Source organism: Lithobates pipiens, unplaced genomic scaffold, assembly GCF_037356315.1.
Source record: "Lithobates pipiens isolate NorthernLeopardFrog02 unplaced genomic scaffold, aLitPip1_a1.2 Scaffold_18, whole genome shotgun sequence".
Taxonomy (NCBI): Eukaryota; Metazoa; Chordata; class Amphibia; order Anura; family Ranidae; genus Lithobates; species Lithobates pipiens.
The window spans coordinates 296,555,988-296,582,024 of record NW_027507758.1 but is presented as its reverse complement, the minus strand read 5'-3'; the positions used below and the strand labels follow the sequence as shown (position 1 = coordinate 296,582,024).

At 42.7% G+C, this 26,037-nt stretch overlaps 1 protein-coding gene across 3 annotated transcripts in view; it reads right to left on the bottom strand.

The window, feature by feature from the left end:
- Window positions 1-26,037, bottom strand: part of SCML4 (Scm polycomb group protein like 4) — a 172,510-nt gene that overhangs the window by 83,894 nt on the left and 62,579 nt on the right. For all 3 annotated transcript variants that reach the window (XM_077487158.1, XM_077487159.1, XM_077487160.1), the window contains exons 2-3: window positions 13,704-13,923; window positions 1,294-1,505 (exon numbers count right to left, since the gene is read on the bottom strand). In XM_077487158.1, the coding sequence (XP_077343284.1) occupies window positions 1,294-1,491 (198 nt within the window). In that variant the 5' untranslated portion in view covers window positions 1,492-1,505; window positions 13,704-13,923. The remainder of the gene's footprint in view (window positions 1-1,293; window positions 1,506-13,703; window positions 13,924-26,037) is intronic.

Below are 26,037 nucleotides of genomic sequence, written 5' to 3'. Positions count from 1 at the left end.
CAAACTGTGTTATGCATTGTATACAATCTCTGTTTTTGCACATCAACATTTAATATATGGCAAAGGATTTCCAAAGCACTGGGGTTAGAAAAAGAGCTGGGACACCAGGGACAGCACTAGCTGCCTGTCATTTGTTTCACTTTCTCTGATACAAACTTCATACAGTGAAGTCCAATAAAGCATATATCACTCATTCACTTGTCTGTAAATTGAAGCTTGATCAACAGAGCTTTATAAATAGTAAAGGGAGCCACAATCTTCAACTGGTCGCTCAAAGGGAGAACACAAAATATAAATATTAATGATTTCATATTTACCTGGCTAAAAAATATATTTTTCACTCTTAACCATAATACATAAATGACATATGTACAAAACCATTACACATTTAATTTAGAACATTCATTAGTTCCAGTACACATGTTACAGTGATTTTAAAGTCTCATATTTTTTCCTATAAAAATCACACGCATGTTATACTTACCTGCTCTGTTGCAGTGGATTTGCACAGAGCAGCCCAGATCCTCCTCTACTCCGGTGCCTCTTCTGTGATCTTGGCCCCTCCCTTCTGTTAAGCAAGCAGCTTGCTATGGGGGCACCCGAGCTGAGTCACAGCTCCCTGTGTCCATTCAGACATGGAGCCCCGACCTAGCATGCCCCCTCTCTCTCCTGATTGGCTAGCTAACTTTGTTTGACAGCAGCGGGAGCCAATGGTGCCGCTGCTGTGTCTCAGCCAATCTTGGATGGCTAAGACACTTCATGGACATCGCTGGACAGAGAGAAAGGTAAGTTTTAGGGGGACTGAGGGGTGCTGCTGCACACTATAAGCAGACCTGTATGCACACTATATGCAGACACATATGCAGACATGTGTGCATAAATGCACATATTCTATGCAGTAAAACTTTGTGACTTTACAATCCCCTTAAAATATTTATTCTATGGTAGCACACAGGTTACATAAAAAGTGCCTGTTTTACTCTCTACTATCTATTGCAAGGACATTGTCTGCCTTGCTAGAAGTCGTGCTTGCCTGCCTCATAACAATGATGCCCTTGTATCACCAACCAAGCAAGGCTACTGTTTGCTATCACGACATTGTGTTTTAGTACAAAACCCACTCAGACTGTTATCATTGCATTACACATACATTCTGTTCGAATAATGGTCAGTCTATAAAAGCATACCTGCTTGATCACAATACAACAGCTGCTTTAGATTGTATTCCTTTTCAGATATCGCAAAGGTTAATCACTATAAAAAATGACATTTCATTTTAGAGATGGTTTGTACCTTAAAACCAGGTTTCCTTCCTCTCTTCTTTGGAATTTTAACAGGTGGGATGGATCCAGCTGAGCCAGAATAGATATTATGGACTGTCATTTTCAGGGGACTGGAGTGGAGTGGGGGCCTCCCTCGTTTTCTGCCAGGAATTCTAGGAGATTGCATCCCCAAACTTTGATCTTTCACAGCAATTAAAGAAATATTCATGCACCAAACAAGACCTAATAGGGAAAACAAAGAGAATCATATATCTCATTTTCAGCAAAATACACATTTATGTGTGTCTATTAAATTGACATTAAAAAAAATTGTCATGGAAAAAAAAAAACAACTGCAGGTAGTAAGTGGCAAAATTTGCCCCTTCCTACCTTTTGTACATTCCTATTGGCAAGCAAGGCTTGCCCATCATAATTCATTAATAAGAATGTTGGAGGGAGCAGTTAGCTCAGAAAGACCCAGCATTCCACTGTAACAGCTAATTTTAGGCTCCTCCCTAAAAAGAGTGTTTTAACTGAAGTTCGTTATAGGTTTTCATGAGCATTCTGGTGTGTAGGCATGAGCTGACTGTATGTTCAATCAGTAGCACGCTCCTACACACAAATTATTCTTACATTCCTGATGAGCCTTGGATGGTAGTGTATCTACAAGAGCAACATAGACAATAGGCTATCAACCAAGGCAGCTCAAAAGCATCAAATTCAGAGACTGAAACCAGAAAGCTTAAGTCAGAGCAGCTGTACTAATCAACTGACGTTAGTAAAGCAATCTCCACCACTGAGCTGTTGTGTTCTGACAGGGGGACGGCCCACCTGCCAGAACACCCTGATCAGCACTCTCAGCCATTGGCTGAGAGCGCTGATCAGGAGTTGGTGAGCTACTGGTTTTCCAGCATGCTTATCCAAAAGAAGCCGGTCAAACGACCAGGTCTGACGAACCGGTTGGCTTACACATGGGCCGAATGTTGAACCGGCCAATATTACCCCACATTCAGCCTGTGCTTAGGGGGCTGTAGTCCCTATTTTACTAATTATTGCATTGTGCTTCTACCTAATTTTGGGGAAAACACAAAAGGGTCTATTTATAAAAGATTAACTGGATGAATGTTACAAGCATTTTTTCAGGATCTAAAAAATGTCCCCATATTTTCCCTAATTCTATTTATTTCCCTTGATCTTCCATTCCATTTAGTGGTCAAAATGTGGTATATTTTTTTTAAATACCTCAATTAGAAAATATACTGCATTTTGGCCACTAAATGGAAGTAATTGATTAGAGAAAATAAGGGGAAAAGTTGTGTAGCCTGGACAAATGCTTGTCATGTTCGTCCAATAAATGTTTTATGAATAGAACCCATACTGCTATAAATCACTGAGGGCCAGAAGTAAGCTGGGTATAGAACAGGAGTCTCCAAACTTTATAATGAGAGAGACAGTTTACTTTCCTTCAGACTTAAAGGGGGCCTGACTGGTTACTGGGATCAAAAAAGGTCTGGATATCGGTGGGAATAAACAATGGCCCATCCTTGGTGTCAGTGGGAGGAACAGAGTCCCATCGTTGGTGTCAGTGTGAGTGCCCATCATTGGTTTTATTGGTGTCATTCAGAGGAATTGTGCCCCATCTTTGGTTTCATTGGGAGGAATTCTACCCCTTCATTAGTGTCAGTGGGGGAATTATGCCCCATTGTTGGTATCAGAGGATGAAAACAGTGAACTAAGGGCCAGGTAAAAGCAAGCAAAGGGTCATGTTTGGCCCCTGGGCCACAGTTTGGAGACCGCTGGTATAGAATATATATTTTGGAAAGTATATAATCATGCCTGTAACCCCTTTTCTCTTTAAAACAAAACAATGCATTGAAAAGATCAGAGAGCTTTATACTGCAGGGGACACTGTGTACTCAGCATTCCTTAAATTTATTTTTATTCCCAAAGGAAACATTGTGTAAAACTGAAATATGCATATGATGTCTATCCAATAATCCGTACACTGCTGGAACTTGGAGCCTTTTGTAGTTTAAAACAATGAATCTCTGGATTTGTTTTTGCTTAGCACTGTAGAAATAACTGTGTTCTATACATGCCTGCGTATTTAACATCATTTAGGCAATTTAGGATTTTCTTTAATTTCAGTTCACTCAAAAGACATGTTATGCACATAAATGTTAATGGGCAAACATCTATTGTATATTTAGTCTTTTTTTTGTTTGTTTGCTTATATAGTTTCACTAATGAGATAATGGTAATTACTCACAGATACATTTCAGAACTGTATGACTAGTAGATACCATGTAAAAGAGGAGAACATCCCCCTCCCGCCTCCTCTTTCCCTATGTCCCCCCCCCCCCTCTCCTCCTTTCAACCTGTATCCTGCCCCCCCCCCCCTCCCCATATCCTTTTTCCTTGAACCTCCTCCCTTGGTACTGCTGAAATCTAATGTCTCCAAAACCCATATCCTACTGTATTGTAACTTAAAAGCTGGCACATCTTTCTCCGGCCTAAATGTACTGGCCATCCACCTTGTGACAATTCATGTAACAATCTTCTGTGAAAAACTGTGTATATGCATCGCTTGTACTGCAAAAATTGAATAAACTATTTCAGAAATCTTAGCACTTATATGGAAAAAAGGTTTAAATCTGTTTGCTTTTAAATATACAGCTATATTTTTTGTAACTCACTGAAAGAAAGATGTTTACACCACTGAATTTCCCTTTATATATCAGTATCCCATTAGGGTAAGCTGTGTGTATTTTGTGGCATGCTGGATTCTTTTATCCATACATTCTTGGAATGTACATTTTAAAGAAATTCTAGGTAAAATCTTGTGATTAAAGTAGATCTCGTTCCAAGAATAGTAGTAGTAAGCAAGCACAGAACATCATTTTGTATTCTTCCTACATTAACATTCTTCTACCAGAACCTTCTCAGTCAGCCTACTTACAAGAGGTTTGGAGTGACATAGCAAACAGGGTCATTTGCCTCATCTTTGAATGTGGGATACACACTCATGAACATGGTCAATAGATTATCTGGAAATATATGATGTAGGGTTTATTACTTAGTGCAAAAACTGGTGCAGCTCTGCATAGAAACCTTCAGCTTCCAGGAGTTCTGTCAAAGCCTAATTGGGAGGTACTATGGACATCAATTAGTAAATGGTGCCATGTCCTAATATTGAAGACAACTGGTTTAACAGATAGATGGACTTTATAGGCACCACAATTATAAATTGTTTAAAAATCGATAAGCTTTATTCAACATAAACTTTAAAAATACAATATTTAAAATAGATTTGTGTGATAAACAACATACAAAGTCGCTGGTATAATACCTAACCCAAGATGAAATCTGGGCCAACTGACTATGCCTCTTGGTAGACATGCACTAATTTGCCTCAAAATAAACAATTGTCGTGGAAGACCACTGTCTGAGATGGGTAAGTCCAGCTCTAAATCCAGCTCAAAGTGTTTCTTTTTTTTATAATTCCTTTATTTCTTTTCAAGATGATAAAATTTAACAGTCAAAAAAGATGACAGTGATTATAATAAAAACAGAAACGTGTAACAGATAGGGTTAGATGTTCTATCAGCATTGTCAAATATCAGTTCGCCTGGTTATGCACTCTGTAGAATATACGTTAGGTTGCAGCTGTGTGTAAAAACTGTCTGAGCGCTATACCGGGATGGCTTCCAGAATGTTACCTTGATAATCCACTATGACTAGTATAGCTACCAAGGCCATACTGTAAGAGATTAATTCACAGCTGTCTGGGGGGGTTATCTCCCAAGTACCAGCTGGACCCAGCCATGTAGCACAAGGAACGGGTGATGTAAGGTAGGATATTCATATTATTCATATTAGGGGTAAGGGGAAAAGTAGGTAGGGGGGAGCGGTGTAGAGGGGGCGGGGGGGAAAGAGGGGGGGATGGTGGTGCCCCCCGACCAGGGAGTAATTGGAACCACAAGAATTAATCAGGCCGTGCGACCTCACAAAGGTATGCTTCGGTGTACATGTAATGTTGCCATGGCCGCCACGTCTCCCGAAAGGCTTCCTCCCTTCCGTACAAGGTGGCAGTGAGGTCCTCCATGTTTCTTAGTTCATTCACCTTGGCAAACCACATGGATTTCGCCGGCGGAATCTCTGATCTCCAGCACAAGGGGATGCATGCCTTGGCTGCGTTTAATAGCTGAATGGTAAGGGAAGCTTTGTATTTTTTGATGGGTCGCTTATCAGTCCCCCTCCAGAGTGACATCAGTCAGGTGCTTGATCATGCATGTCACTTCCAAACAGCAGGGTTTGATTTTAAAGCAAACCCAGAAGATGTGGAGCATCTTTCCCTCCTCCAGAACGCATCGTCAGCAAAGACTGGGGACCTGCGGGAAGAAGCGATGCAGAGTAGTAGGCACTCTGTACCAAAGGGTCATGATTTTATAGCAGGTCTCTTGGACTCTGGTGGCTATGGAAGACTTCTGGGCGTAGTGTATGATCTTCTCCCTCTGTGAGTCATTAAATCCGACTCCTAAATCCGCCTCCCATTTAGAGAGGAAGGCGGGGATAAACCCTTCAGCTGGTGAGATCAAGGAGGAGTAGATTAGAGATAGACAGTGACAGATTGGTTCTCTATGGTGGCAGATTTCTTCCAGTTCCGTGAGTGGATGAGATATGCCCGCGGGCCGTGCACACCGGAGCAAAAAATTACGCAGTTGGAGACCACTCCAGAAGTCCAACGGGTGGTCTGTAGAAGACACCCCGCTTCTGTTGTAAGTTTGCTGTCCGGGCCCAGAAAGTCGTGAAGGTGAAGCCTCCCCCCCCCCGCAGTCAAACACCCAAAGATAGGGTTTAGATGGCCGGGTGGAAAGTCCGGGATACCCAAGATTGGTACCATAGGGGAGGGCATCGGGGACACCGAGGAGTGTCGGAAGGCATCTCTGGCAACATGTATGGTGCTGCCTAGCATGGGATGGTCGGCAAGGTCCCTCGGCAGGGGGGTGGTGATCCATGGCCAGCTCTTGTCCATTTCATCAGAGTCCTCCAACTCCATCGCCACCCACTGTTTGGCCTTTGTGTGGCAATGCCAGTTGACCACTCGAGTAAGATGGGCCGCCCTATAGTAGGCCTTTATGTCTGGGAGGCCAACTCCTCCCGTGTGCTTTGCCATATGGAGGAGTTGCAGTCTGATACGCGGTTTTCGATGTGACCAAATAAAGTCACGGAACATCGAGTCGATTCGCTTAAAGAATGGAGGGGGGAGACAGATGGCGAGGGCTTGTAGTAGGTATAATACCCTAAGTAAGGCGGTCATCTTGATGGCATTGCATCGCCCGAACCATGTTAAAGTTAAAGAGTGGCAGTGGTGGAAGTCAGTTTTGAGGCGAAGAAGAAGTGGGGCGAAGTTCACTTGATAGAGATCTGAGGGGTCGGCGCCAATGTCAACTCCCAGATAGGGAATAGTGTTGGTCGCCCAGCGTAGTTGATACTCTGAACGCAGGCGACAATTTCTTTGTCCACTGTAATGTTAAGGAGGGATGATTTGGATAGATTGATTAGAAACAAAGAAAGGGCCCCGTACTCCTGTATAGAGTGAAGTAGGTTAGGGAGCGAGGTGAGTGAGTCTGTTAGAAAGCAGATTAGGGCATCTGCAAAGGCGGCTACCTTGTGGGACCCAGAAGATTTGTGATAACCAATAATGCCTGGTTTCGCCCTTATTCTGCATGATAGGGGCTCCAGTGAGAGTATAAAAATCAGTGGAGACAGGGGGCAGCCCTGTCGTGTACCGTTGCGGATGTTAACGTAGCTGGACCTTGTATTGTTGATTTTAACCGCAGCCGTAGGGTGAGAGTAAAGGGACAGGATCCAACTAAGCATCGAGGAACGAAGTCCGATGTGTTCTAGGGTGGCCTGTATAAAGGACCAATCTACACGGTCAAAAGTCTTCTCCGCGTTGGTTGACAGCAGGAGAAGGGGTCGCATGACGCATGACGACTTGGCCGCATGAATTAGGTTTACCACCCTGATGGTATTATCCCGGGGTTCCCGAACGAAACCCACTTGGTCCCTGTGAATCAGGCTTGGTATGTGAGTATCCTATTGGCCAGTATCTTGGCGAACAATTTTAGGTCAGGGTTCAAGAGAGCTATCGGGCAGTAGCTCCCACACTGCAGTGGATCCTTCCCCTCCTTTGGGATAAGGGATATGTAGGCTCTTAAGGTGTCTATCGGGAAGGAGTTGACCTCTGTAATCGAGTTCAGGGCCGATACCAAAGGTTGAGAAAGTGTCTCAAAAAAGGCTTTGTAGTATGTTAGAGTGAAGCCATCAGGGCCAGGGGCCTTCTTTGGTTTTGAGTGTGCAAGCGCTACCCCCAACTTCACTGTTGTAATAGGTTCCTCCAGTTCCTCCAGTGAGGGCATGCCAGATGTGGCTAGGTATGACCATGGGGTGAATCCTTCAGCGGAGTTAGGGTCATCCAAATGTGATCTGTCTAAATTGTAGAGGCCTTCATAAAATAACCGGAACTCCGCCTCCATATCTGATGATGTGGTCACTTTTTGGCCAGAGGATGTCGGGATGTGTGAGATATAAGTTTTGGTGCGGGGACCTCGCAGTGTTCTGGCCAGCAATGTGCCAGGTTTATTAGAGAATCCATATATCATACGGTTTGCCCATGCCAGTTTTTGTTTTGTTTTATGAAAAGGAAGCGAACAGAGTTCTTTGCGTGCTTTGAGGAGTTCCTGGTGGGTAGAACGTGCGAGACTGGCTTTGTGGGAGCACTCTAGGGAACGGATCTGGGCAAGGAGTTCGTCTGTACGTTGTGTTCTCTCCCGTTTAAGGCGGGCCCCTATTTTAATTAGGGTGCCTTACAACCGTCTTGTGGGCCTCCCATACCGTCAGGGGGTTGGCGACTGAGGCTTTGTTAATGGAGAAATACTCCTGCAGCGTGGCCAGTACCTCTAAGCAGGTCTCCTCTGATTGCAGCAAGGCCTCATTCAGTCTCCATGAGGGAGGGGTCCGGATCACTGGGCCCAACTGAAGTGCCAGGTGTATCGGTGCATGGTCCGAGAAAGATATGACATCAATGGCGGCGGACACCACCCTAGATACGTTTTTATGTGTCAACAACAGATAGTCCAATCTCGAATAGGAGTGATGGGAGGCGCCTCGTGAGGCATCCAATGATGGATCCATTGTAAAATTGAGGTCCCCCAAAGGTGAGCATACCCCCTGAGAACTGTCAGAGGTAGCAGCTTCCTCAGAAATTGCGGGTGATCTACATTAGGGAAGTAACATTGGCGAAGGTGACCTGCACGTCAAACGCCCTCTCTTTCAGAAGGAGGAAGCGGCCCTGCAGGTCCACCCACTGCTCCTCAAACGTCCACGGCACCAACTTTGCCAGGAGGATGCTGACCCCCTTGGACTTGGAGATGGGCGATGTGCTGTGGTATGCCACCGGGAAGGCCCCATTTGTCAATCTAGGAATACGTTCACCATGAAAGTGCGTTTCCTGTAAAAAGGAAATTTGAGTTCTGCCTTTGCGCAAGTCAGTTAGGAGCTGTGATCGCTTTTCTGGTACATTGAGGCCACGTACATTGAGGGAGGTGACCTTCAGGAGACCCATAGTGCCTTCTGGCAAGGTGGCGACCAATGTTTGCAAGGTGAAGTGCGTAGTGGTCCCTAGCCAGGGGGTAGTTTGAGCGGTAAGGATTGCTTTAAACCAAGCAGTGGTATAACCAGAAAATGTAAACAAAAGAATCATCATGTTAGGAGATGCACAGGATGAGGGCAATGAGAACCACATAAAAAATAACATTAGAGCCAACTTAACAACATATATAAACCGTTCTAATTAACAACTGGTGCTTATGCAGCAAATGAGGAGGTCTAGCATCTGTAGCTGCTCACGATGATGCACCGGGGAGGAATCCTGAGCGAAAGGACCCCGCTTGCATAACGTGCATCAGCCAGTAGAGCATGTACAGAGTCCCGCGCCCCACCCCATAGGCACCAGGATCGGGGGGCACGGTCCTCGCATGTAAATAGACACTTGTTGTAATGAGAAAAAAAATTGAAATATAGAAAAAATGAGTTAGGGATACAATAACAAGAATAGTCACACTGGTAATAACATTTAGTTAACCTTATAGAGGCCTTTCTACCGGACAGGCCCCACTATTCCCCCAACTTGGGAGGGTCAGCATCCGATGCCTGCTGTGGGGGGGGAGGGGGTAGGGTTCCGTGTACACCCAGGAGAACCCAGAAAACAGGTCTTTCCGTGGTTCGGTTAGGCATGGCCATCCTATCAACTGCCACAGAATGTTAAATATGGACTATGGTTCAGGGAGTGGGGCCCATCCAGCTGACCCCAGTCTACATAGCCAGCCCCCCCATCGCTTGCCAGTGAGGAATGCGGGCTGGGGAGGACAGGTAGCCAGACCACATGAACCAACTTAAGCTAAACCTAGTTCCATATAAAGCAATAAAAAAAATCCCCCCCTCCGAGCAAAAACCATATTGGAAACAAAGTTCCGCCTCTGTTGGAAGCATGTCGGGACAGTCAATAAAACAAAGGGAAGAAAAAAGAAAGGAGAAAAAGGGGGGAAAAAACCTCCCCCTGAGGTCAACAGCAATGTGCCCCAAATGTGTTAGCCAAGGTCCTGAGAGGACAGTTCTGTTCTGAGAGGAGCCATAAGAAGGGATACTACAAAGTCTTACCAGTCCGTGGAGTAGGGGAAGCGGTCAAGCCTCCGAGGATATTGGATGTGATCTGGTGGTTCGGTGCACGTGAGCGCGATCACTGGGGCCCCGTTGTTGCTGGACAGGGGTAGGCCAGGTGTCTCTTGTGAGAGCTAGTAGTCAAAACAGTTGGGGATACTGGCAGCTGGCTTGGCGATGAAGCTAATAGGTCAGGGAGTTGGTCAGGTGAGCGGAGATGGAACTCCGATCCTTGCTTCCTAACGATCAGGTGGAAGGGATGGCCCCAACAGTATATAGCTTCAGCTTCCCGTATCACCTCCAACAGCGGTCACAGCCATCCTCGCATAACGATGTTTCTCCGGTTTGCCTGGAGATATCGGAAAAGATATGTATGGAGGCCCCATCAAAGTCAATCGCCCCCTTTTCCCATGCCAGGCATAAGATGTCTTCCTTGATGGTGAAGTTATGCACCCTGCAGAGAACATCACGTGGGAGATCCATGGTGGCAGAAGTCCGTGGTGCTAAAGGTAGGACCCTGGGGCCCGGTATACGGTGGACCCTATCCAGTTCCAAGTCAGCGGTGGGTGGCTTACCCAGAACTTGGTTCAGGATGACTACAACAGTAGTGCAGAGATCTGGACCCATGGTGGCATCGGGATGCCACGGAGGCGCAAATTGTTCTGCCTGCTCCTGTTCTTGCCGTCATCCAGCTGCAGTTGGACATCTACAAGATGGCGGCGGAAAGCCCTGTGTTCTGTCTCTAGGGAGGTAATGCGGGCCTCAGTGGTGGCATTGTTGGATTCTATCACTGTTATCCTCTCCTCCACTGTGTCGACTTGCTGTTTCAGGTCATGTAGCTCCCTTGTAAGAGCATTCACTATCGAGGCTGCCATGGCATTTAAGCCTTGCTTAGTGGGCAGACCTGAGACCATCTCCCTCAGAGATCCCTCTGTGAGGCCACTCGATCCCCCTGCATCCTCAGTGTGCAGCTGTGAGTCTGTGATGGGGATGGAAGGGGACTGTATTGGAGAGTGTGCCCTGGGCATGAGAGGGGGGAAATCCTCCTCCACCGCTGCGGCCGCCCGCCTGTGTGCCCTTCTTACTTAGTGCTGCGGTACTCGCTAGAGGGACTCCCTGTGGCGCCATCTTGGTCCGTGCGGCTGGCGAGGAGACCGGGTGCTGCCGTAGGAAGTAGTGGGTTATCTTGGGTCCCCTCCATTCCTTGGTGGCCAGTGGGTGTTTGCGGTCCCCTGGCATGTGAAGCTGGCTCATCTGGAGCATACTACAGGTGGCTCTCAGCCCGTTCCTGTGTAGAGCTCCTGTCGGTGCGTCCTCATGCTTCCATAGCTAAGCCATGCCCCAGCTCAACATGTTTCACGACTGATGCACTTCTTCAGAAGCTCTAATAAAATACAAGTTGAATTTATGAACTGATTGGCTACCATGGACAGCTGCACCAGATTTTGCACTCTCCAGTTTTGGTAACTCAACCCCATAGGGTCTACAAGATACACTCTATGGGATAAAAGAGAAGAATTCATTTCATTAATCGGCTTTCATTTGACTGCACTAAGCTGCAAGGTTTTTTTTTTTCTGGTGGATTTCTATGAGTCTTAACATGTCAGTTTTTCACTGAAAGATCCACAATACAGCTTCTCTTGAATCATGAAATATCGATTAAACCATATGTATGACCTATGAAGCTAATTAAAGTACTTTGACTTGTAATAATTAAGGGTTCATGGTGTCATGATTTCTAAATATGACTGAGCCTTAAAAGCAGTCCTGAAACATTACATTATCTCAAATTATTGGAAAATCTACAAAAAAAAAAAAAGACAAAACACTGAAGAGCACACTGAAAAGAGAGATCAGACATGAAAATGAGCCATATACTCACAGCTGCCTTGTGTGATCTTTAATAGGAACCATAAAGTAATCCAGAACATTTATACTAGAAGATCAATATTATTCACTATATATGCATACATATATACACACCCAATGGATCTTGGAGAAGATCGATATCTTTGAATACCATGTAATTTTTTTACAAATAAGATAATCTTCTTTTACTGTTAAGTAAAAATGGCTCTATAGCATAAAACACAATTCCACGTAACTGAAATTATGTTTGTTCGCTCCAATGAGATCATGCTTATCAATGTGTCACACTTATCATGATACCCACCAAAGGACAGTGCCATGGACTGACCACAGTTATTCAAAAATATTTCAATTTAAACAATGTCTGTGCTATTTGACTAGTAAAACTCTCTATTAAATAAAGCCACACAAACATAAAGGGATCTGTTAAATTTGCTAGTCCCTGAACTGATTATGGACTGAATGTAGATATGTGCTTCTTATTATTTATCCAAATCTGAATGATGATGTAACGTATATATAAAATGAATATGAAGATGCCCAAAACACATTTTGTTTCCTAGGTGACAGAGGTGCTAACTTTACAAGATTTATTATTCTAAGTTCCTAGGTTGTCAAAAGATGTCAAAACTTATAAATATTTAGGTTGAATATGTTGAGAGTATATAATGTGACAAATATGTAAATAAAAAAACAGTGCAAATAATATAGTACATCAGATTCCCTTATTTTAAAACACGATCAAAACTGTGCCAGTTACAATAAACCCATTAAAAGTACAAAATTATTAAAACTCTTGTATATGTTTCTTCCTGCTTTTTACCAAATTAATACTCCCTTTTTTTATGTGTCCTTTCATTAATAGCAGTGGCTCCCATACTATGGCCCCTGATTGCCATAGACTAGCCCCTGCAATAAAAAGGCCCTACATGTAGGCCTTTCTGATTGCAAGTCAGACAGAGGGAGTTGCTGTATGCAGTAAAAGTGGATTTTACTGGATTTTTCATTCCCAATGAAGTACTCACCAACCCATCAGCATCCACAGGGTCAACCAGAACATTTTGCAGCAAAAGGTGAAAAAATGGTAATGTTACATGTCCACACTAGCCTTTTTATCAAGTCCAGTCAAGTACAAACACAGAATACTAACACATGTTTAAATACTCCCATAATGAATCACAGACCCCATCAATACAGATGAACCGTTAGACAGACAGCATTATGTGGACCTGATGAGGAACTGCAACTATGATCAGTAAAAAAATAAAATAAATACAGCCTACATTCAATCAAAACCAGAGCCTCCAAAAAGAAGAGACAGATCTAAAGGTGAACCTTTTACACAGTATAAAAAAGCACCCCATCTCATTGAATCACATCATAACTCATTTAACACAGCAGACTAGATGTATAGTGTAATAACTGTAAATACACAAGCTAAACTCTCTAGTATCTATTATTGCTGAACAGTATCACATGACCCAAAGACTAAATCACACAAAGAGCACCTAGTATTGAACCAAGGACCTCTCAGTCTGAATTTCTACCACTGAGCCAAACCAACTGCATCCCGGACCTCTACACAGTGAACCTGGTGGGGAGCTACATTAGCTTTACCACATCATTTACACTTCCCAATGCCAATCAACACTGACCTTATTAAGGAGCAATACAGTGTAGGGCCACCCCAACTTCTGCAACTAGAGGAAATGACGAGGAACTGAATTTGTTCAAACATAACATAAACATAAACTCTACCCCCATTACTGATAAACAGCCCTATGGAATGAAGAAGTGTAGATTTCAATTGAGAATTAAACAAAATGATATGATATATTGAAGAATCACCGTAGTAATATAGAAGTCACTAAAAGGCGATATTTCAACACGATACTGTTGATTATCCGACGGGCTATAGGTGCAGCAACTATTTCAGAATCAATCCTCTTATAGTGATTTGATGGGTCGTGTGTTCCGAAGGAGACATAGGACAGTGTCACAGATGACGGATGATGAAACCTCAAAAGATTTTTAGAATCGGTCACAGGTAAAGCTTCAATGGAGGATTCTGCAAAAGAAAACAAGAAATGTTCAGGTGTGGTGACAGAAGAAGCAAAAGAAGGAATTTCAACCTATACAACGGGAAGAAGCGATGACACCTCCACAGTCAGTGTCTCTAGTTTTGAACATCTCTTCTATACAACTCACAGAGGAACAAAAATAAGTTTTGGAACTTGGACTATGCTAACCAGTGTCTCTTCCTTATTTCTTTGAATTAGATATTGGATTACAGAGGATTTCAGACATACATCTTAATTTATAATTTTGCTATAATGCCAAAATGAGAAACAAAACAGAGGCGGGTGATTGTCCAAATCTCGAGGGCCTAAACTCAACCTTTTTTGTTTTTTTAACCCTCCGAATCATTCAGCTATTGAAAAGTTTTTATTGGAGGTGAGATATGGATGCATTCAAGAAAAAATTCTGACTACGACAAATACAGGGATTTAAGAGGAATCTCAGTGAGGAAAAACAACCTCAACCTAAGGATGAGGGTCTAATTTGGAAATCTGCCATCAAGGGAGGAGCAATCATGGACCGATTACTTTATGCAGAACACAGTTATTCTCTTCTGTTGGATACCTGTACGTCAGTGATTCTCAACCAGGGTTCCATAGAATCCTACGGTTTCTCCAGAGGTTGCTAGGGGTTCCTTAAGCATTTGTAAATTTCTGCCTCTCAGATAAGTTCCCACTCACACCATTGATCTTTTTAGCTATCTGTAAGGAGGTAATTCTTCCCAATGACCACAAGTTTAAGAACCATTCTTCCCACTGACCATCACATTAATGTATCATGAGTTGTAGATTTCTATTTTTTAGCAGGGGTTCCTCAAGACCAGAGAACTATTTCAAGGGTTCCTCTGTGTTGAAAAGGTTGAGAAAGGCCATTCTACATGCTAAAATTTAGATACTGATCTGTTTTTGTTTTTTTTGTTTTTTTATAATGCTGATGGTTAATGGTGACCTGGAGAGAGGTATTATTGTTGGGAAATTACCAACATACTGACAACCAAAACAACAATTAACTCTCTTTTGTATATTCTTCCTAAAGTTTTCCAGGGGCATTCAATTGTGTCTGGTATGGACTCCATTTTTGCCCATGTTGCAAAATATTTGGAGGCTTTCCTTAGAGCATACATTATGTTTTAAAGATCTTATATTTAGGACACAAGCATGTTTTATGAACAGATTGATCTGCATTTGCTGTTATCATTTGAGCTCTATATTATTAGAAGTTATTACATGCTTTTTGATTATTCCTGTGTCACTGTATATCCATTCCTATGCCAACTATCAGCCACTTCTGTTGTTCCTTAAATCACTCCTCTGTTCTCTTCTTGTATTTTAGAATACAAAAACACTCATAGTGTAGCATTCCAAATTTGACTCAAATTTAAACTTTTAACACATCTCGCAAGGAATAATCTGTACCCTATAAAGTGGGTTGTGTCAAAGCATCTGCACTATTACAGTCAAGAGGGTCCTGATTTTAAGTCTTCCCAGGGCCCCAATTTATCTAAAACTGACCCTGCATCTAGTGAAAAAAGCAAACGGGTAATATAGGAAAACAAAATGGAGGGTGAGGGGTACTGAGAGGGACACATAAAGAGAGATTGTGGTGGATAAAACAGCACAATATTCTCTTTAGAGGCGGTCATACAAATACATTGGTGCTACTGTATACTGCATTAACATCTTGAATTCCAATAAGTTTTAATGATTGGAAACGTGGCATTATTGTTGCTGCTGGAACCCGATATTACGCGTCACCGTGTGTTTTTGTGCATGCAGTCAAATATCATTTTCATTGTCTCTTCTTGCCCTGGCCACACAGAATCCCCATCACCATAGATACTGACACGGCTGCAATGAGGTGCTATAAAAACAACCTTTGTTGCAGTATACTGTATTTGAAGATCAAGTATGCATATGTGCTGCAACTGGCTTTCCTTCACAATAGTTATTTGCCTGAATAATACACAGGAAGGTTGATTATGCAGTTCGTATCTGCACATTTATATGACATACAGTGATCTGGGTCAATTAACTAAAAGAGTAGAAAATCTTTATTTAAAAGTTGTATGAATATTCACCTCAATTATCCAATCATGTGAAAAGCCTCTGTGAATGATTAGGTATTTAACCACTTCAGATCCGCGCTATTGCCAAATGACGGCATTAGCGCGGACCTACATTTCCAGGACTACGTCTATTGACGTCGTCCTGGTTACGAGCGGCCTGCGCGCCCCCTGAGGGGCGCGCGCGGCGCGCTCTGTGATCGGCGAGTCCGTGAGACTCGCCTGATCACCGATCCGTGTAAGGGGTCGATCCCGACCCCTTATCACGTGATCAGCTGTCAGCCAATGACAGCTGATCATGTGATAGAACGGAGCCGGTAATCGGCTATTATTCCTCCTCGCGCTGACAGCGCGAGGAGAGAAAAAAAAAGCCGATCACCGGCGGCCGTGATCGGGACATCAGTCCCGATCACGGCCATCAATACAAGGGACCACCTGCCACCTGCCTGTGCCCACCTGCCTCCCGCAGTGCCATCCTGAAGTAAAATAAAAGAAAAAGTAAGTGCCCCCCGTCAGTGCCCCCTGTCAGTGCCCATAGTGCCCACAGTGCCACCCACAGTGCCACCCACAGTGCCACCCACAGTGCCACCCCACAGTGCCACCCACAGTGCCACCCAATCTGCCTCAAAGGTGCTGCACCCCAGTGCCGCCCATCAGTGCCCAGCAGTGCCGCCCATCAGTGCCCAGCAGTGCCGCCCATCAGTGCCCAGCAGTGCCACCTATCAGAGCCACCTATCAGTGCCACCTATCAGTGCCCATCAGTCCCATCTATCTGTGGTACCTATCAGTGCCCATCCGTGCCACCCATCCGTGCCACTTATCCGTGCCACCCATCCGTGCCATCTTATCTGTGCCCATCTTTGCCCATCAGTGCCGCCTTATCTGTGCCCATCGGTGCCGCCTTATCTGTGCCTATTAGTGCCGCCTTAACTATGCCTATCAGTGCCCACCAGTGCAGCCCATCAGTGCCCACCAATGCAGCCCATCAGTGCCCACCAATGCAGCCTATCAGTGCCGCCTAATCAGCGCACTTCAATGAAGGAGAAAAATGACCCGTTTGCAAAATTTTATAACAAACTATTAAAACATGATTTTTTTTTTTTTTTTTTTTGCATCTTTTTTTGTTTGTTTAGCAAAAAATAAAACTCCGAGCTGTAACTAAATACCACCAAAAGAAAGCTCTATTTGTGGGAAAAAAATGATAAAAATTTCATTTGGGTACAGTGTTGTATGCCCGCGCAATTGTCACTCAAAGTGCATCAGCGCTGAAAGCTGAAAATTGGTCTGGGACTGAGGGGGGTTTAAGTGCCCAGTAAGCAAGTGGTTAAATGATCAAGAATTTGCATTTCATATGATTGTAAAATTGAAGGAAATATTCACAAAACTTTTTAAGGGAACATTCTCCCCTTTAAAAAAAAAAATCAGCCTCACTGTGTCTATTGCTTCTGTAATGATATGTATGATATGATATGATATGATATGTACCACATGGACTACCCATCACTTTAGTCACTTACTCAACATTGCTACAGCACATTAACCACTTGAGTACCAGCCACTATATACCCCTTTTCAATGTTCATTGCTTTCATAGTTTGACTGACAATTACTCATTTATAAATTAGCGTACCCAAATTAGTTCTTTTTTCTTTCATTTGGTGGTATTTATTAAACACTTCAAGTCCAAAAATGTTGCAAAAAAAATAAAAAATCTCCCTACTTTTATAGAATAAATTATATTATGTTATAAAATTTAGCAAATAAAATGGCAGGACAGTACAGGCAGGAGAGAAGGTGAAAGTGAAAGGGTTAAAAAAAAAAAAATCTTGCACTCAAACTGACCCCCCCAACCACCTTAAATCTGCTGCTACTTGTGCTCTGGAAGTTCGGGAACTAATGAATGATCATTTATTCATTAGTTCCTCTTTCTTCTGTTATGAGAAGAACGGGTGGGCTCTCAGGTGTAAACAATTGTACTGTTTATACGATTGTAATTGCTTTGATTCATCTTCACAGCAACCATAAAGTATAGAGACACTCAAATCAGCATGTCTGAGAACACCTATTAATGGGCGCACTGGTTACCCTATGGCTTTTTCTGAAGTGATAGTTATAAATGCCAGTCCAGAAATAGACATCTTTCTCCCTGCCGTTTTTTACACAATGGGGGTAGGGAGGTGGTTAAGGTCCTTATGGTGTATGTAACCCCTAACAATGTACTTTTCAGAGCAGGGTAGGAGGCAGTCACTGCTTCCTGAGTCTCAGGCAGTGAACAGTTTAGACAAGATATTTCTCTCTCATGACACTTTAACCACTTAAGGACCAGCTGCCGCAGCGATACGACGGCAGGATGGCTCCCCTGGGCGAATTGCCTTTCCTGTATGTCGGCCACTTTAATAGGAGTATGGGGCGTGCACTGACGCCAATTTGCATGGCCGGCTGGCGCGATGCCTGCCGGCCACCCGCGATCACTCTCGACAGAGAAGGAATGGAGATCTGTCAATGTAAATTGAAAGATCTCCATTCTGTCAGGGGAGAAAAGACAGATCTCTTGTTCCTACTGATTATGAACAACGATCGGACTCCAGGCAGTCTCATCCCCCCACAGTTATAAACACTCCCTAGGTAACATTGTTAACCCCTTGATCGCCCTTCTAGTGTTAATCCCTTCCCTGCCAGTGACATTTATACAGTAATTAGTGGCTATTTTTAGATCTGATCGAGGTATAAATGTCAATGGTCCCAAAAAAGGGTCAAAAGTGTCCTATCTGTCCGCCCCAATGTCGCAGTCCTGCTAAAAATCACAGATCACTGCCATTACTAGTAAAAAAAATGCCATAAATCTATTCCCTATTTTATTGACACTATAACTTTTGCGTAAAACAATCAATATACGCTTAGTGCGATTTTTTTTTTTACCAAAAATATGTAGAAGAATATATTGGCCTAAACTGAGGAAGAAATAATTTTTTTCCGATTTTTTGGGGGGATATTTATTATAGCAAAAAGTTTTTTTGTTTGTAGCGCAAAAAATAAAAACCGTAGAGGTGATCAAATACCACCAAAAGAAAGCTCTATTTGTGGGGAAAAAAGGACAAATTTTGTTTGGGTACAACATCGCATAACTGCGCAATTGTCAGTTAAAGCAAAGCGTGCCCTATCCCAAAAATGGCCTAGTCATTAAGGGGACAAATCCTTCCGGTCCCTAAGTGGTTAATTGTGACCACACTCATATATTATATGGCAAAAAACAAAATCCTATCAAGTGCTTTAACTCTTCAAGGATTAACTCCTGAGTGCAGTCTCCAGTATAATCTCACCAGAACTCTTAAGCCCCATACACACTACCAGATTTTCTGCTGATTTTTGTCTTCAGATTTACCAAAACCATGTAGTGCAAGGGCCTGCCTGATTGCATACAACTCCTAAGGTTTGACCTCATATTATATGGTTTTGGTAAATCTGAAGGAAAAATCTGATAGTGTGTATGGGGCTTTACAGTCCAAGTTTATACAGTCCAATCTTACATTTCCTATTGCATTCAGAGTTGTATTCATCAGAACATACCCAGCCCTTGCTAAGATTGCGAACTGGTCCCGATACCTACCTACCTTTGAGAATCAAACCTCACTTTCATTTCTGCAAAAGTGATGGCATTCTTCCTGTCCTCCTACCACTCAATAGGTGTGCACCCTTTCTTCTCTCAGCACTCTCATAGCTCTTCCACACATAGGCCTCAGACTAGGGTTATCTCCACGCACCTTCCACCGTCACAACAGAGTTCTTACCACTCCAAAGCCACATTCACACAACAATAACACTGTCATGACGAGTCTGGGTGTTATTTTAAAATGCCACTCTCTCTATGCCATTTTAAAGGGTATCCAAGAATCAAGTGGTTAAAGTACATATAAAGATAAAACTCTTTTTTTTTGGTTTTGGACATATAGAATGGTTAGGACTCCTGTGAGTTTTTTTTTTTTAGCTGTCTGTGTCCCATATGGGAAATGTCCCCCTTATTGTTGGTCCTTTCTCTCCACAGAAAGGGAAACTCCCCTCTTAATTCATACAAACAATCGTACAAAAATATTTTCTACATTCAATGATTTGGTAAATGCTGTTCGAAAGTGCTTCAAAATGTTGTTTACTTTTAACAATCAATTTTGAAATAAATTTCATTTCCCAAACAAAAACAACATACATTGTTAGAAACTTGTTCATTTGAGAAGAATTTTCCATCCTGCTCCTTTGAATTTTTTTTGTCACTATGGTTTAGAAAATCAAACAAATGTTCCTAAAACAAAAATTAGATGTCTCAATTGAAAGATTTCTCTTTACTTCCTGGTCCTGTGACAACTCCAAAAGTATACATTTTTATTGCTTTATGTACCAGAAATAATGGTCACCAGGACAAAGAGAGTAGGTGAAGGGTCACAGACAGGGGTTTCAACCCTTCCCTACTCTATCCTGTTAATCTGATGTCCTCTCATGCTCCTGTGCTCATCCTACCTGCGTGCTCCCCTGCGGCATGCTTCAGCAGTGATCTGTTATCAGGCTAAAGAGCCAATCACAACTGATCACAATGTAAACAGGATTACATTGACAGCGTGTGAGAAGAGAGCTGATAACCAGCAAATCCACACAGTGTCCTGATCATCATTGTAGCCACAAAAGTGCCCATCAGTGCTGTCAATCAGTGCCCACAGTGCTGCCAATCAGTGCCCATAAGGGAGGCCTATCAGTGCCGCCAATCCATTAGTGCCACTTAACACTGCCCATCAGTGCTGCCTATCAGTGCACATCAATGCAGCCTCATCAGTGCACATCAGTGCAGCCTACAACTGCCCATCAGTGCACATCGATGGCCGCTATCAGTGCCCATTTTTTCAAAATGATCAGTCTTTTTTGATTGTTTAGCAAAAAATAAAAATTTCAGTGGTGATTAAATACCACCAAAAGGATGCTCTCTCTGATAAAACTTTAGTTTGGGTACAGTGTTGCATGACCGCGCAATTGTCATTCAAATTGTGACAGCACTGAAAGCTGAAAATTGGCCTGGGCAGGAAAGGGGTGAAAGTTTGGCTTTACATTGTACTTTACATTTTACACTTTATTTGCCAGCAAAGATCTAATTTGTGTTAATGTTTTAAAATATTATGGCTATCCCTGTTGATAAGGCCACTAATAAATAATTTCAAGTTCGAAATGGAAAAGTATGATTATTCTTCACACTATTCAGTTTCAGCTTGTACACCAGAGGAGTAGTAGTGCCAAGCTGAAGATCACCTTTCAGGCACTCTGGAAATGCCAAATACGTGGTGTTGTCCCTCTATGCATGAATTTTTCAATGATATCTTCCCTGCCTACATGGAATTGATGGTGTCAGTTACATAAACAGCTCACAGTATCCTTATAGGCACTTTTTTCAGCAGGTACTTCAGTGGGTTGATCATTTTCCATGTTCATTGACAAACAATTTAAAGCGGGAGTCCACCGGGACTCCGCGTTTTTTTTTTTTTTTTTTAAAAGCCAGAAGCTACAAATACTGCAGCTGCTGACTTTTAAATAGTGACACTTACCTGTCCAGCGCGCCCGCGATGTCGGCACCCGAAGCCGATCGCTCGCTCGGCTGCCGGGTCCCGCCGCCATCTTGGGTATGGGAATCAGGAAATGGAGCCTTTCGGCTTCATTTCCCGGTTCCCTACTGCGCATGCGCGAGCCGCGCGGCGCAATACGGACGGTCCCCGCTGCCTCTGGGAGCTGTGTGTTTCCCAGCAGGCAGCGGGGCACTTGCTGAAGGGGGCGGGCGCTTGCGGAACGGGGGCGTAACCTACGCTCCTTCCGCAGAGAGCTAGCCCGGAAGTGGGTGCAGTTACCTGGATTATCCAGGTAACTGCACCCCCCTTCCCCCTGAAAGGTGCCGATTGTGGCGCCGGAGGGGGGGGGGATTCCGATGAGCGGAGGTCCATTTTAGGGTGGACCTCCGCTTTAAATGCACAAAATATAACTGGCTATTAAAATGAAACAACACTGTAAATGATTGATCCAGAAAGTGATTGACTGATTACCATTGGCAAACAGAAAGGACAAACCAGATTATGCTCCTAAAATAGAAGTATAGGGTTTTTTTTTTCAAAATCATACTTAACTAGGTGGATGTTGCAATTGTCCCCCACCAGCTCTAAAACTGAGAACCCAGAAAGAATGCTGATTGCTCAGTTCTCAGAGCTCCGTGAGCAGAGAGCTGGTGACTGTCAGTCACCACTGTCTGCTCTGTCCCCCACGCTCGCTGGAGTGCTGGGCTGTGGAGAGGGTGGGAGTGTCTGGCTCAGGCTCTCAGTGGCTCGCTGAGAGGCTGAGCCAGATGTTGGTCCAGGATTGTGGGCTTATCCCAACTTTTTTTTTACCTTCCTCTGAATCCATAGTAGCTTTTAGCAGAGCTTTTTTTTCTCAGGAAATTGGTGCAGGAAATCCTCATTTCAAGCCCCTCCTTGTCTCCACCCCCTACCCACCTTGGAGTACCATCCCTTGATTCCTCCCACTATCCACCTCCCAATACCACCCCTATTAGAGAATACAGAACCAAGTATCATTTTACGGTAATTTGTATGGAATTTGTTAATAAGCTGTACAATATATTCCCTACAGCCAGTAACAACACACCCCCTTTCAAAATAGATTCACCCCAGGATTAGTAGACCCCTGCCGGGAACAATAAATCTCCTAGAAGCCAACAATAGACCACTCCCTCAACAGTAGATTCCTCCCAGCAGCAACTGAACCTCCCTACCCCAGCAACAATGGATCCCCCAGCAGCCAGCATCAATAGACCCTCCAGCAGCAAACAATAGACCACTCCCACCACAGGACATTTCTCCCAGCAGCAACTGCACCCCCCTACCCCAGCAACAATAGATCCCCCAGCAGCCAGCATCAATAGACCTTCCAACTGCCAACAATAGACCACTCCCTCAGCAGTAAATTCCTCCCAGCAGCAACTGAACCCCCCTACTCCAGCAACAATAGATCCTCCAGCAGCCAGCATCAATATGCTCTCCAGCAGCTGGGCTCCCCCCGCATTTCCGCTGGAAATAAAGCCCTGACTTTTAGTAATCTAAAGATACAAGAATTGTTTGCCGATAGGTCAAGTAGGATATATATGTGTCTTTTTTCAACCTCTTTCTTTCACTTCCAGCACATATTTATCTACTGTTTGCTTGTGAGAGATTTGCTATCATATATTTATATCTATATTTTATTGAGGATTACTTCTGCTGCACTTATATTATTAAAATAATGAAGTCTGGCTTTTTCAAAACAGTAAGCAGTACCTTTATTTAAAATTCTGTGAAAAAAAGGTCTAATTGTCAAATAAGCATTAAATAGCAGAGTCTTCAATTGCATTAGCTAAAGTCATACTGGTTACAATAAATAAGAACTCAGCGCATCATTTCCATTTCTAATAGTGTGGATAAATTACAGTTTTACTGGAAGTAAGAAATCTAGACCTTCTGTAGCAATAACTGGCAAATTGTAATTAAATCTGTTGAAATGTATTCATGGTGACAAGGAGGATAAGTACCCCTGGGCAGTTCTTGTTTTTTTTAAGACTCGGACTGGCATGATGAGACTCTGCTTTTCTTTATTGTTACATATATATTATTATGTTGAAGACAGTATATTGCCAGCACAAATGAATTACCACAAACATTTATTGTTTTCTTGACATTTCTTTAATTTACAATGTTCAGAACTGAACCTTTCTTTGGTCAAGCAAATATGAAATATCCATCTATAGCCAATCAGCAAGTGCAGCGCTAGGCTTTGTACATATTAATTAGGTTAGTCTTAAATTGATACTAAACACACCCTGTTTAATTTACATTGCCCCTTCTATATCTGTATGTGGCTAATGGCACTGCGATTAATCTAAGTACTTTTTTCCAAATCGATACACAGCTGTCACATGACACAGATCTTTCCCAGCCTGTCTGCAGGGAAACATAAGCAGGAGGAGCTTCTAGTGCTCTGCTGCCGATCACATGTTCACAAAAAAAAAAAAAATCATACAAATATATATTTGAAATAAAATATTTATTATATTTTGGCAATAACATGGCATGGGCAGCTTTCTGCCAGTCACGGTCTATGTCACACCCCTCCAGCCTGTGGGAGATGAAGCATCCAATAATCTACATGTAATATCCAGCCTACATTGTGTTTAGCTGATTAGTGGGCATGGACGAGGAGGAAGTGAATAGGCTGTCGTTTACCACTGTTTATACACTCACATGTGTGACTCTACACAGGGCCAGCCCAACCATGGGTCCCAGTGGGACCATTTTTGACAATTGTGTGGTCGTGCGACGTTGTACCCAAACAAAATTCGTCCTTTTTTTCCCACAAAAAAAACTGTTTTTATTTTTTGCTCTATAAATAAAAAAAGAGTGAGAATTTTGAAAAAAAAGCAATATTATTTTTTACTTTTTGCTGTAATAAATATAAAAAAAAACAAAAAAAAACGTCTTTATCAGTTTAGACCAATATGTAGTCTTCTATATATCTTTGGTAAAAATTAGCGTACATTGATTAGTTTGCACAAAACTTATAGCGCCTACAAAATAGGGGATAGATTTATAGTATTTTTATTATTATTTTACTAGTAATGGTGGCGATCTGTGATTTTTAGTGGTACTGCGACATTGTGATGGACAGATCGGACACTTTTGACACATTTTGGGGACCACTGACATTTATACAGCGATCAGTACTATAAAAATGCACCGATTACTGTCTAAATGTCACTGGCAGTGAAGGAGTTAACACTAGGGGGCGATCAAAGGGGTTAAATGTGTTCCCTGGGAGGTGTTTCTAACTATGGGGGGATGGGACTGATTGGAGGAGGAGAGAGATCGCTGTTCCTAATCACTTGGAGCAGCAGATCTGTCTCTCCTCCCGTCAGAACGGGGATCTGTCTGTTTACATTGACAGATCTCCATTCTGGCTCTTTGTGGAGCGATCGCAGTTGGCCAGCGCACATCGCCCCCTAGAGCTCTTTTAGCAGCTAACGCACAATGAGAGTTATTCGCCCAGGAGAGCCAACCTGCCACAGTACAGTACAACTGTGGTGGCTGGTCCTCAAGTGCTTAAAGTGTGGCATTGTGGGGAGTGAAGAGTGGACAGTGAGTAGATTTTTTCTCAGAGATCATGGCCCAGTGTATTAATATATGTACAGTATATGCGATCACATGATTACAATGTCAACAAAGCTGCTATTAAATTATTCATTCACAACAGCTGTGTTTCCTATCTTATGGTTGTCCCACAGCTATCACATGATATCTGGGTCAATCACCGAACCCCTGTACCATGTGATTAGCTGTAGCCAATCACAGATCAGTAGTGATCACAGCTGTCATGAATGTAACCTATTCATGACAGTTAAATACTTTGCTGTTACCATGATTTTCAGGGTAACAGCAAACAAAATGTAAAAAAAAAATCCCCGACCACCCCCTCTGAGGTAGTAGTGTTGCTATGGTGACACATGGTGATGAAAGCATGTAAAAAAAAATAATATTTAAAAAAAATTATATTATAAAAATGAAAAAATATATATAAACATTTTGAATAAAAACATATTATTATTTTATATTAATGAACATTTATTATTATTTATTTCACAATTTATTATTAACATACTGTTACTTGTCAGTGTGCCTGATCACTGTCACATCAGTCAAATGATGACGCTGTACTGCACATGGGACAGTAAGTAAAAAAAAAAAAAAAAAAATTGGTGAAAAGAAAATTATTTAATTTCTTCATGTTAAAAAAAAAATGGTGAAAAAAAATTACAGCATTAAAAAAACATGCCTCTTACTAAACGCCTCAGAATGCCTATTTTCCAAAAATGAGTCATTTGGGGGAAATTTGTACTGTCCTAGCATTTAGGGCCTCAAGAAATGAGAGGCCATCAGTACATCAGGATTGATCAATTTTCAAATATATATATACCACAGTTTGTGAATACTATAACTT